This window comes from Aquila chrysaetos, chromosome 5 (assembly GCF_900496995.4).
Source record: "Aquila chrysaetos chrysaetos chromosome 5, bAquChr1.4, whole genome shotgun sequence".
Classification (NCBI taxonomy): domain Eukaryota; kingdom Metazoa; phylum Chordata; class Aves; order Accipitriformes; family Accipitridae; genus Aquila; species Aquila chrysaetos.
This window is the reverse complement of record NC_044008.1, coordinates 10,300,499-10,314,776: the sequence shown is the minus strand read 5'-3', so window position 1 is coordinate 10,314,776 and position 14,278 is coordinate 10,300,499. Positions and strand designations below refer to the sequence as shown.

Genomic DNA, 14,278 nt, shown 5'->3' with positions numbered 1-14,278 from the left:
TGGATTAAAATATGCATGTTCTAGCTGCTTGATTAAGTATCTGTGTAGCTGAATTGGTGAACCTGGGTTTGAGAGGGAAGAGGACAGTTATATGGGAAATTCCTGCATAAAAGAGTGAAGGCCAAGAGCCATGAATAAGTGAATGGTGATAGAGAGGAGAAGTATCCCCAAGGGAAGAATTAAAGTACCCGAATTAGGTTCATGCTTTGACCTGGCCTCTAGAGTAACTTGTCTTTATAAATTCACTGGAGAAAGCCTAAGCCTAACCTTAGCTTTTGCAGATACTCTGGTTTCATTTTGGCTGGTGAAGGTATTTGACTATTAACACAGAGTCATCTTTGCTTTTTTTGGAAATTCTGTTATGTATATTATTGCAGTGTGATACATTTGCTGTATAATACTACCAAAATAGGTCTCTGATGTTGTAAAGAATCTTTCCTATGCACAGCCAAAGATGTATAAGGAAATTGAGGTTTGTTTAAAACTTACTGCAAATAATTTCTAAGCGACTTAGCTTCATTCATAAAAATATTCCTGGTACTGCAGTTTATGCCATCCTGTTAATTTGGCTCTTTTGCAATTCCCTAAGGTTGTGCTAATAAATTAGCAGTTAACATATCTTCTTACCGCTCAGTTATTTTTATGAGGGGGAGATACGAAGTACTTTGTGTTGCAGTAGGAACTCTTTACATAGGTATTTTGCAAAAAGGTTATCACAGAAGGCAACAGTTCTCACCTCTTTGCCTGCATTCCTGTGGGATAGTATCGGGAGCAGGAGATCCCATCCCAAGCGCAGTACGGATCTCGAGCGAGGCAGCAGTCTGCACAGGCAGTGCCATACATGTCACACTGGTGGAACTTCACTTGTGCTATGACCGACTCAGATCCAACGTAGAGCTGTTGCTGGAAAAAATACACCATGTACGATTAAATTCCTAGAATTGCCACTAAAAGTTCTGTTACCAGTGGAGTTATTAAAAAATGTTAGCTTTATCTTTGCTTGCCAGTTGTGCATCCAGCCTGTGCCCTGAGGGAGGCAGAGTTACTCTGTAGGAAAATATCTGTTTACAGACTAAACTCTCCTGCATGAGGACAGAGGAACAGAAAGAAGGTAAAATGAACAAGTTTATTTTGGCATTTCCTCGCGTCTGAAGTTTCAGCTTTGTAATCTTTGTGTTTGAATGGACAGGGGTTTAAGTTTCTTCTTCTTCCTCAAGATAGTTTCCAATGCATCCCTCTTTACACTTCTGTCACCTAACTGATCTGCAAAAAAAAAACTTGACATGAAAGACTTTAAACAAAGAAGTTCAAATTTGCAAAAGTTATAAGCAACCTCAGTCTTAAAATGGGAGTTATCAAGTAAATTTAACTCTTGATGTGGCTACTTTACAATATGGTCACATATACACATGCACAGTAGTAGTATGATTTGTCTAATCCCTCAGTGCACAGAAGATAGGTAGATTTTTTTTTTCCTCTGGAGCTGTGCAGTATTTCCTTACAAATTAAATGGTCACATTCTACTTCTTTAATATTTATTTGCGGGGTGTTGGGTTTTTTCAACATTAGTGCTAAGACTGTTTGAATCTTCTGAGTTCACGTAAATGTCCTTTTCAAATCAAATGAAAGATGATCAATCTAATTCTTGAGATGCTGGCATAATAAATTCAGAAGAGAATAGCTTGAATTTACAGGGATTTGAGAAAAAGGCTTGTTGCTGGTGAATGTAAATAGTCTGAACACAGAAATATGCAGCGTGCACTGCAATAGGATCTGCTCATGCACAGCTCACTTCCATGATTTTACCAGTCAGAAAAAGGATTCCTAATGAACACTTAAATTGTGTTTATCCTAATAGCCAAACTTAGTCCATAATTCCCACTCTTTCAAAATTCCCAAGCTTTCAAAGTCTGATATTTTAAAATTGTTTAAAGCTGGAAAATACTGGCAGCTCATTTAGTCTGGCTTACCTATCACAAAACATGACGTTTAATCCAGATAATTAATTCTTGTTCCTAATTACAGCTCCTGTATCTGTTTAGATCACAGACATTTAACTTTCAGAAATGCCAGGGAAAGAAACTAGGAGAGGAAGGTAGCAGCAATGCTCGAAGACCTTTTCAGGTGAGATAAACCAGATAATAGCAGCAGGAACTCAATCTGCCAACTGGAATGAAGAAGAAACCTAGGATCGTTGTTTGAGGGGAATTATTTCTTGTCTGCAAAGGCTGCAGTGTGATTGTCCCAGAAGACATGAACAACACTTTCAATGAGACATATGAGATGGGATTTTCTCTTTCATCTTTTAGCAGGGGTAAAGACTACTCTAAGTCTTGGTTCATCAGAGGAGGGCAAAAAGCATCCGATATCTATCCAACTGAACATCAAAGAAGAACATTCCTTCCCAGCCTCTGCAGATAACTAGCTCAGCCCTGAAACATGATATTTTATTGTACCACTGACTTAGTGAAGACTGTTTAGTGTTATAAGGAATTGAGACAAAGCTAGCAAGAAGGTCTCCACAGGCTCACTAACTCCAAGTTCAAAAGAGACCAGCCAAAATGCTTGAGCTACCTAACTTTTTTCACATAAACTGAACTAAGTTATACTTCTGCTCATTTTAAAGACAAAATTACTTGTTGCCAACCCTGTCCCTAACATGTATTCCAACGTTTAATTGTCCTCTGTATCAGAAAACTGTATCGTATTTCAAGATTAAGTTTATCTACATTCAACAAGCTGAATTTGGTTATTTAATCTGATATTGCTTTGCCATCGATGTTCAAGAATCCCTGTACACATACATTGGGAAGTCACTTCATTCAGTAAAATTTTATATTGGGCTACCCTGTTCTCTCTCAGTCTTCTCTCTGACATCTTGAAAAAGTTAAGCTACTTTTACTTCTCACAAAAAGGTTTATTCTTCAACCATTGAATTGCTTTGGTGGCTTTTTTATAATTCTCTCCAGATTTTCCAGATACTTCTTGAATTAGTAGAGTTAGCAGCCCTCTTGGGAGCTGGATGTAATGGAGGAAGACTACTTCATTTTTTATACAGTATCTCCTTTTTACTCTTCCAACACAATCCTTTTACCATGACATTTCACTGAGAGTTAAAGGTAAGGGAAATATCTGAAATGACACCAAAGTCTTTATCCAGATAATCACTTAGGTGAAGTGTTAGACAATCTAGTGTCCAGAGCTGCTCACAGTCCATGGAAAAAAAATAGATTGATCCTGGAAATAATTCAGGATATTTACACCTAACATCCTCCTCTGAATCACCATCAGAGGAGTTTGTCTTTCTGCATTGCCTACAGAAAGAATGCAAGTTGACTAGACACCAAGACTAAAATGGTCTTTTGGGGCACGCTCACACGTCCTATTAATGCAATTTTCATTCTTGTGTTTTGCTATGTTTATGTGCACCTACATTGCAATGGATGTCTAAGATCTATTAAGATATAACTATCCTGGGATGTTTATAATGGCTTCTTCTCAACATGATATGATGATATGGTATGGATGAGAATCTACCTGCAAGAATAATAAATTGGGTGTTTATATTAGCAGAAACTAGCAGAAACTCAAAAGGGAGTCAGATCCAAACAGCCCTGCCTTTCATGGGCAACTGAATATGTGGGAGAGCCAGCAAAGCTCTTTTTGCACTGATATCCCCATGGGGCTGAAGTCTGTCTGCATTTATCAGCAAGGAACTTTTCTGTGAGTTGCCATATCCACCAAGGTAATCCCTACTGTCATTACTATGTCAGTAACTCACACATCAGGTTGGTTTTTACTTGCTTTGATATGCATGATAGTGTGAACTAAGGAGATTTAACATTAGAATTGAAAAACACAAATGTTTCATAAAGGAACAGAGCATATAGCCATAAGTTTATATTACAAAAGGATTACATGCATCAGACCAGATCTCATTATAAATGATGTACATCCATCTGTCTGTCTATCTATGTATCTATCTATCTTTATAGAGTTTATAGCTTTGTTACATTTGAGTCACGATCTTCACATTTCAAACTTGTCAAATACTTACCCTCTTTGAAGAGATTTCCATAGAAATAATAGGAACTGACACCTAGAAAATAGGAAATAATTCCTTGCTTAGAAAAAAGAATAACTTTTTGCTATGACATTAAATTAGGTAAAATAGTGTTGATGTTTACTTATACTCAGCTTTGCTACAACCTTTGACTTTCTTTAACTTCTGATGCTACAGAAAGATGTGAGGAAATTGTGACTTTCAGAAGTATTGCTTTAAAAGAGTTTATTTAAAAACAACCAGCCAACACTTAATTCAGGATTATCGGAGCCACAGGAACACTACAATTTCCCTGTCAAACATGACATTAGCTCTTGCCACCACTGAATCTCTTTTGTCCTGCTTGAGAGTGATAAGTGGAATGGTCTTTATAAGAAAACATTCATTGAAGATAAGATAAAAATAGCAGGAATTCCTTCTTTTACCATTGTCCTCTCTGCCCTCTGCTCAGATTTCCTGGACCAATGGCAAGACATAGCCCCTAATAGGTCTATTGAAAACCAGCTTTATCAAGAGGGGCATTTTCTGTGATTTTTCCCCCCAGCAACAAGTCAATACTCACATTACCTAAATGCAGGTACCATATTTAAATGTCCAAGTCTGGATGTTGTATTTTCCCTATGGTTGTAAGTAAGTTAGCCTCCTACTTTATGTGGCTAACATGACATGATGTGAATACTCACTAAGAGAATTTCATTATATTAACTTTGCCACATACCAAATACTGAGCTTTAATCGTGGGTTATTCTTGAACAGAATGGAGTTTTGTCTCACTAGGACTCAGGTTTGCTCACTGTAAAGACTGATTAACTGAATCACTCTTTCTGAGGATTGGGCTTTTCTTATCTGGACCTCATTTAAGCTTCCAAGATTGTAGTAGGCACATTTTTATGCATGTAGTTATACTTTTTCAAATATTTAATTGGATATGAGGGAAATGAAATAAAATGCAGTAAGTTTCTAAGTAAAAGTCACACTACAACCTCCAAGCATGTAAACAGAAAGACGGTAGTCCTGATTTGCTGCAATATGCTTCAGTACTTGGGCTATAACTCTACCTCAGAAACACTTCAGCTGAAAATGAAGATTTCCTGTCATAAAATAACTAGATCATTAGAAAATTTCTTGCACATAACTACCATATATTTGACTATCCTCAGATTTTTTAGACATTTTAATTCTGTAGAAAATTCAAGACTTGTATGTATGCTTCATATACAGCACAGTTCACCTTGAATACTTGCAGCTCTTCAAGAATCACTTCTTCCATTGATTCTGTCTCTTGATTGTAAATTGTAATGACTTTCAGCACAATTCCGTTATCTGGGAATAAATTTAGAAAGAAAAAAACAAAACAAAACTCAAGGTTATAATTGGTGGAAATGTTTATATGGCTTTCAAATACATTAAATGACTTCTTCAAACTGATAACAGAGAGAAATTTATAAATATGTACAGGTAGTTGCATATTGCTGTTATCAGTGAGGATTCTTACTCTTAGAAAATAAACACATATGACAATTTGTCCCTGGCAAATAAGAGTCAAATGAGACATCTCTGAGCCATATCATTAATTGACTTGTATTTTTCAAACTCTGGGTCATAATCCGTTGGTGAGCTGCAAAAGGATCAAAGAGGGTGACCATATTTCAGAAAAAGAAATGAGAGTAAGCAGGAGCTGACTCCATCAAGGCAAGGGAGTGTAAAGTAGCTTTAATTATAAGATCTGAGTGTTTATACTAGTTAGGAAACTACTAACTATCCTTAATTGCTGGCAGCAGCTCCGTTCCTCCAAGCGAGAGTACAAAATCCTTCAGGGGCTCATTGTCTGTTCTTGCCCTCCTCTAGGGAAACACTGAGCTGATGTTGAGCTTGAAGGTGTTAATAAAGGGAAGATGAACCAAAATATCCCTGCACATTCAAAAAGTCTAGGGCACATTGGAGTTTAGATATATCAGCCTCTCTGTCACTACAACTCTTGCAGGAAATTAAAACACATGAATAGCATCTGGTCTTCCACCACTTCAGCTTTGTCTTGCTGACTGTTATTAGAATAGTCTTGTTTTCCTTAATCTCAAAATCTGTCATCAACAATGGCAAATACCACTTCCTTTCTTCTGTTACTTTCAGTCACCTTTGATTTACAGGGGAAATATTAAGCAGACAAGCACTGGGAAAAATGTTCAGCAAAAGATCAAAGGGGCAAACATAAAGAGGAACCATTAAACTGGGGTCATACACCACTTCTCAAAGAGAATATGTAATCAAAGGCATCTATTTTGTGATGGAACACTAAAAAAAAAAAAAAAATTGCATTCTGAGCTCTGATTTTCATAAGTAAGTCACTCTTCGAATCCTGCTGACAGACACGTGAAAGTCCTGATGTTCAGGCTTTGCCTTTGATGAAACTTTCTAACCTGCACTACAACCATAAGGAAACTTCTGCTCTGCTGTAAGACCCTGTTTACTTAAGTTACACAGCAGGTGTTGGACTTGGATAAAAAAAGATTAACCCTTTCTAATATTATATTGCCAAGAGAAGCAGTAAGTTTTTTGATGGGAGCTTTGCCAGAGCAGAGATTGCAGGGTACGTTTTAGAGTTTCTAAATCCCAAATTCTTATGTTGGAATTTCTTGTCACCTGAGATTAGACATCTCGAGAAGACTAAGCAGCTGTTGGGTACCAGTCCAGCACAGCTCTAAAGCATACACTTAAGTCCTCTCGGATTCAACATTGCTGAACAAAGGATTTGTGTACAAGAGTATTTGATACAGTATCTCAAATCACAAATGGAAGTGGAAAATATGAAAAATCTAGGCACCATTATAAAATCTGCTGTACAGAAATAAGTGACACATGGCAAAATGTTTTATAGACTGCACAAAGTCCAATACTGAGACCATACTGAGGCCATTTAAAAGCTTAGAAAACAGCACTAATATAAATAAGCCTTTGCTATTCTACAAACATGCTTCTTTTGAATGTTCTCAACACTGAAATGTGCTTATCAGAGGAATTTCATTAGTAAAAAATAATTCACTGTAACTGCTTTCCTAGACAAAATGGTCAAAATGATTTGTGATACCACTCCTGTTGTTAAATTGATAAAATGTGAATGTATGAATCCTTGGATTTTTTCCAGACAGATTAGATGTGACTAAAGTCTTGTCTATTTCCAGACTTTCTTCTTATTTTCTTATTTTTCAAATACTATTAGAATGTGTTTTTTTTTCTCTGCTTGCTTAAAGTTAGGGCAGGTCTATGGTATATTTTACCTTAATCATATTTGTTTGGTAGATGTTTAAAAAACCTCTTTAAACAAGCTCTCTGTATCTTATGAAAATGGCACAAAAGAAAGACAAGAAAGCTTGGCAGAAAACTTCTAACAGTTTCTTTTTAAGAAACTTGGGTATTTCCTCCTTCCTTCCTTGAGCTCTGTTGTAATCTAAATCTGGAAGCTGGCAGTTTCTTTTTAATGGTATCAGCTAGACTTGCGGTCTCCAGAACTGGGGAAAATGAACTGTGGAAAATAAACTCTGGAATAAAACCAGTAACTTGAACTGATATTTTTGAAAATCATATCACCTTTGGTTCTCTCAGGTCTCTAGGTCTCAGCTCAGAACTATGATCAGATACATAATTGTGTTCTGAAGTTTTAAAAATAAGGCAAGTTGTTCAGGAATTTAATTTAAGGTTCTGTTTTGGAAAGAAAAAAAAAAAATTGCAATCCTATACTTAAGTTTCTCTTCCTAGTCTTTAAATGTTTCCCTACCATTATTTTTCTATATAATGTTATCAGCACAGTGAAGCACACGTCTAGAATGACTAACCTTTTCTGTAAGGTGACAACTGGCACAGTCATGAAAAGAATGATTGTTAAAAAGGAATGTTGTATTGATTTTTTATTTTTGGACTATACACAACTTAATTGCATTCATCCTGGAGGTAAAAAAAACCCTATTAAATCAATTATCTTCTTTACCTGTGCCAATGAACAAGACATCATATTGCCCATCTTCAGCTTCCACTCTGTCCACTGCTATTTGCTTAAGATTGTACTTTCCATCTGTTTTAACGAGTATTGGTCTCTTATGAACAGGCTTGATGGGCTGATACATCAGTGGATGACTCCTGGCAAAATGGACAGCTTCATCAGGATAGTCTTTAGTGGTAGTGTACAGACCGCCATTCACCTTGCTGGCACACTGCAAAAGCATAAAACATAGATTATCCTGAAGGTTTGCCAAATAAATTGTCAGAGACAAGTCTTGTTTTCAGGGGTAATGAGAAGTCTACAGAAAACCTGGCATAAAACCAGGCATAGAAGACCACAGTAGGAATTGGGACAGTGAACCCTATGCTTTATGCATGTGTGAATTATTAATCATGAGAAGCCAAGAAGGGGATGCTGAACAGAGCCTTGCCATCGTCATGTTTAGAAAGAGAGAGCTCCTTCCTCTCTGACATACTAAGAGCAGAATAAATAGTGACACTTTCAGATTTTGACAAAAAAACAGCGTTTATGTCTTTCCCAGATTCATACTGAAGATGTAAACAAAATGGGCGTTGACAGAGTTAGGAGAAAGGGGTTTCCTATCCCAGTAGAGACACAGCATTGTAAAGTCAGCAGAATACTAATGCTTGAAATCAGTCTCTAGTCTTATTACTTTTGATTGCAAAATGTATTACCATAAGAAAGTAAGGACACTTAAAAATGATGCCAGCAACAACAGTAATTCTTGATCTCAGGCATTCTAACAGTATTACATTTGATTTTAATTCCTAACTCACGATGACAGTATTATATATCACAGTTTAGCTTGAAATACCAATGTTTGCATTGATCAATCTACTGTTTTGCAAAGCAAATAGACTTTATGTCAAAGATTGATTAAAAGAGGTTTACTCCTTTGGTCAATGTGCAATTAGGGATAATTTAATGAGTTAAACAGAGAAGTTAATTTTAGGATGCTTTATGAAGGATACAGTGTTCCCTAACTGAACGTAGATTCTACATTTTCAATTTGCTTCATGATGTCTAATTGAAGCCATTTATGATCAAGCTGGAAGTATCTCAGTAACCGTTTACTTTCTCCAAATATTCATAAGACAGTGTGGTTTTAAGAAGCATTTCAAGCAAAACCACAGTAGCAGCCTTTCCCTATTTAAATTGGATTTTTCAGTCAATAAAATGAAATAAAATACTCTTTATGTTTACTAGAAACGGTAATTTTAAACTTGTGGTCAACTGTAATTGACAATAACAAACTCCTGCACTTGTCAAGTGGGGCAATGTTTGTTTCCACTTTTTGGGCTTAGATACAGGAAAGTATTTGTTCAGTGTTGACTTTAAAGTAATTGCATAATCAACCTAGTGATGGAATTTCACCGGCTGTTTGCAATAAAGAGACAGAGCTGGAGCATGAAGACAGGCTAAGCCTCTGCTTGCCATGCACTGCACAGCATATCAAGTGAATAGGCATTGCCAGGTTCCCTTTGCAAAGTTCTAGCCCTGGAGAGATTTAATAAAAATAATCCTTCACAGGCTTTTCATTTTTAATTAAATAAAATCAAGTAGTCTAGAAAGGAAACAGTAGATGCAGCCATCTCTGAAGTCTATCAACACCATTTTTGAGGTAACTGATGTCATTCCCAGAAGCATCACAGTCCAAATGCACTAAAAGAATCAGCAAAACAGGAGTAGAGAGATGATGGCAGAAGCAGTGCTTCAAGCAGACATCAGAGAGGAGCGGACTGCAGTCTGTCAGAACCTGTGCGTCTCTTAACAGCGGTTTTCTGTTTATTTAGCTTTAAGGTCTACTCTCATTCCTTATAGACTCCTTCTTTACCCATTCTATAGCTAAGATCAAAGAGCGCTGACTCTCAGAGATGCCTAATAGTAGGTTATTTTTGGCCTCTTGTCGCTGTCAGTCCTGTAATGGGAAAGGTAGTGGGATTCAACTTACCAATATGCTGACCTTTTCTTTGGTGTGAGAAACCTAACACTGTGGGCTACAGCCTGAAATATGCTTTCTCCTCATGCTACTGGAAAAGCATTGAAAAGACCTCTAAATTGTGCTCTGACTGAGCAGCTGAAAATGAATCAGTTAATCCTCCGTTTGCTGGCAGAGCCAACTTCTTCAGCCTCTGATGTGCTTTGCAACATACAGAGACAAACATGATTAAATTGACTAACACCCAGGAAAGACCTGGTTCCTCAACTAACTTGTTCTATGACATTGGAAAAATTACTTGCACTCTTCTTTTATATCTTTTTCAGCTGCTATGGCTTGCCTGTTGGGAAGGCTACAGCCCAGTCTGACCCAAATGTGGCCGTTCAGAGCCAAGGGAGAGAAGCATTGAAAGTGAGTGGAACTTAGGGCAGCCTTTCTGTAAATCATCGTCAACTTTGCTGAAGTGCTGGCTCAGTGTTCTCTCCTGCTTGCCAAAAAAACACCATTTAATCTTCAGTGCTAGGAGATATCAATGTAATAACTGTAGTCATTAATACCAAATTCATGCCTGTGTTTAATGCTAGTCCAAATAACATATGTGAGGTGTTCTACTGCCTGGAAAAAAGAAATTAATACCACTTAAAGAACTTGGACCATATAATCTTTGTGAAATATATAGCCATTGTGTAATCCATGCACGGTACTGTCTCATTATTTGGTAAAACTTCAAAACCTGTAAATTTGCTATACAAAATGTTAAATAGGAACCCAATAATTCCTATGAATTCAAACATTTTGCTCAAAATGTGATAATTTACTTATCTGATTTTCTATCCTGACTCAACACCAATGACTTTGGTCTACATCGAACAAACAAAATACCATTTGGTATTGATGTCAGCACTGCTACAGTGGTAGCTTATTGGCCAAGATGGTCAAATCATATTAATAATGTTTAAACCCTAGATAATCTCTTTTTTTGGAGCATCCACTTCTGCATTTTGACTTATGTCTCTAACCCCTGGAGAAGCAGAGGAAAAACGTTAATTTAAAATGAGAGAGGACATGCATTTGAAGTCATACTACAGGGAGAAAGGCTCTACTGGCATGGACTAGATAAGCTAATAGGCCTTTTCACCTCTCATTCCTGCCACTCAGCGATAAATGAATTGTATGCAACATTTAGTTTTGCAAATGATTGCTTTTAGTATGAAAGAGAATATTGATTCAGTTACTAAAGGAAAAACAACCCTGAAAGCAATGCTCCAGCAACAGCTTATTCCACTGTTAAGCTCCAGAGAGCGAGCCCCTAGCCTGCGAGAAGATAAAGAGGTGAAGTGTGAAAACTGGGGCGGTGGGGGTTAGCCAAACAGCTATTAGAAATGTCTTTGCATCTCACAGAGTCAAAAATCTGCACAATGCTGACACGATCAGGGGTAGACCTTCAGCAAGTGTAAACAAAAGCAGCTTTGCCGCAGATGACAATTGCCATGGGTGGGTAAGTAGTTGTATTCCCAAAAGGTGTGGAGCGAGGAAGAAATCCTGGATGTGATGCTTCCCTGGGTTAGCTTGGCATTGCCAGGTGGGGCTCCCCCAACTTGGAGCAGCAAGGGGAAGGTGAGGGACACCCCGGCTGTGCTTCTGCTGGGAGATGCTGACGGGACCCTGCCAGACAAAGGGCACCCTCAAGCCGCACTGATGGGCAGTGAAAGCAGGACTGCCCTCCTCACCCCCCTAGGTGGGATGTGAGTGTCCCGGGCTAAGGGGCTACAGGGAGAGAAACTTGAGAAACACCTAAAAAGAGAGTGAAACAGGAAAAGAGTTTGAGATGAAGACTACTGGTGATGCCTTTGGGAAATCAACGTAGAAATTAGGAATTCCTTGTAGAAATTAATTACCTGCCTCTATGTAATGAGTTTGTGATTTCCTCCAGAATTTCTATTTAGGAAAGGAAAAATCTAAGTGCCAGGCAGGAACAACTCTCTACACGACAGCACCTCTATAGTTGCGGAGTATGATACAATAGTTGCCAGATTAATTGCATTTTCAAAATATGTCTTGTTTCCTTTCTTCACTGAATGTTCATTGAAAAAAAAAAAAAAAGAAAATTGTAAAGAAACTTGTGTGAAAATTAGAGAAAAGAGTGAGTGATGTTGCTGAGTTTGGTTCTTTGCAACATTGTTTTTAATATTTCTATATTCTTTGTAAGAGATACAGAACAGGAATGTTAATAAGCTCAGGAACCTGATACGAGGGTAATAAAATCTCACTCTCTGATGTCTGAAAGCAAACAAATGAATTCTGAGGATGCTAGACCATTGCTTCTAGAAAGGACCAGTCTTGAGAGAATGACCTCAGGTCCTCAGGTGATGGAGGATTTACTCCCTATCTACAAATGTGTTTATTCTGATTAGTTACTTTTGTTACAAAATTTATGTCTCATTTCTAACCTGTGCACTGATCTAAATTATAGAAATATTGAAATGTTATCCTTTTTGAAAAAGAGATGAAAAAAGGAACCAGAACCACCTGATCTTGAAATAGTGGATCGTCTTTTTTTTTTTTTTTTCCCCTTCCTTTAACACTTCTTAAGTGCCCTGGTTTCAGCAGGCAATAGAAGGAAAGTGAATTGCCTTGTGTAAGCTTGTTTCTTCCAGTAATAATCTTGTTTACATTGGAAAATATTGCATGTATCTTAAATATATATATATATTTAATGTAAATATAAGTACATGTTTCTAGTTCATCCCGGCTTTATTTTCTCAAGTCAAGTCAGTAGGGAGAATTTGTTCTGCAGAAAGTTCCATTAGAAATAAACCTCATGGTTCACTCAATGCACTTAAGTAAATCTGATTTTGCATTTATTTCTTTGGCAATTAGATTAAAGTTATCAAGGTTCAGATGCAAAAAATATGTCAGCAGCCAAATTTAGAAGAACAGTTATTCTAGGCTCAATAGAAAGTGAGGTTCCTTCCCAGGTAATACACTTACTGCTTCTGACCGCAGCATCTGACCCACCTTCTAGAGGTGCCTCTTTCTACTGCTGTTGTCTGGGGTCCTAACTTTGGGACCTTAGGACTTAACACAAGGTTGCTAAATTCAAGTCCCAATAGGATTTTGAAAAACCTTATATACATAATTCCACTATTTTCCTTAGGGAAATGTATGGTTCTAGTACTTGATTAAACTTATTGATGAGCCATTCCACACTTTTCCAGAAATGCCTGGAAATACTTTTCCAGAGTATGTATATATTCAAATAAATATATCCTGGACTGTGAAGTCAGGAAGATTTGTACATTAGCAGCAGTCTGCTTTTTCTTCCCAAATTCTTTTGGGGATTGCTTTTTCTTCCCAAAAAGCAATGAAAAATAGATTGTACTTACTGAACCAGGTCTAGGATAAGGTACTTTCCCTTCGTACAAAGCCCAGTGGTATTCAGGTCCTTCTTTATGAGCATATGGTCCATTGAAAGCTGCTCGGACACTTGCCATGTGGTAAACACATATAGCATATCCTCTAAATATATTGCTATGAAATAAAATTCAAAGACATTATTAAAGCAATATGTCACGTTCTGTACATATAATACTGGTATTATTGTATAAGTAAAAATAAGTCACATTTCAAAAGTATTCAGGGAGAAGAAAACTACTTATTGTTTCCTATATGCTCGCCTTAGAACTGCTGTATCCAATGTTCTTTACAAAGTCTTTAGTGTATTTATATTTATAACATTTCTCTGAGGAAGCTCTGTGTTGTTACCCCCAAATTTGAAGATGGTGGACACAGGCTTTAAATTACTTGTTTATAAACACAGAGGAAGCACAGCAAACTCAACTCAGGTCTTATATGTCTTTCATTAGTGACTTAAACAGTTTACCATTTTTCTCTAAGATTTTTCCTGTTGTTACTTTGGAAAGATGGGAATCATCCAATGCTGACTGAAATGAACAGGAGTTTTTTTATATTGAGTGGGAATGTTGGTTGGTGTTATTAGTTAGATGATCAGGATCACTCTATGTAGATCAATCCACATAAAAGTATCTTTTTTACTTTTAAACTTTATTCATTTAGTTCTGGAGAAGCGATTCATATTTTTTTTAAAGAATCGTCAGTGCTCTCTACAAAGAAATTATCTCTGAAGACTCTAGAAGGTGATCCAAACCATTTTAATTAGGTGCCCACCTTTCTCTATTGGCATAGGGAGCCAGTGGGAAATACTAGGTACCTGCATCCCTAGAGGACCAGATCTGCCTTG

General features: G+C 37.1%; 1 protein-coding gene across 1 annotated transcript in view; it reads right to left on the bottom strand.

The window, feature by feature from the left end:
* SEMA3E (semaphorin 3E) overlaps positions 1-14,278 on the bottom strand; it is a 148,821-nt gene that overhangs the window by 12,946 nt on the left and 121,597 nt on the right. Inside the window, exons 10-14 of the mRNA XM_030016018.2 lie at positions 13,404-13,548; positions 8,046-8,268; positions 5,295-5,386; positions 4,058-4,099; positions 737-903 (exon numbers count right to left, since the gene is read on the bottom strand). Of these exons, the coding sequence (XP_029871878.1) occupies positions 737-903; positions 4,058-4,099; positions 5,295-5,386; positions 8,046-8,268; positions 13,404-13,548 (669 nt within the window). The remainder of the gene's footprint in view (positions 1-736; positions 904-4,057; positions 4,100-5,294; positions 5,387-8,045; positions 8,269-13,403; positions 13,549-14,278) is intronic.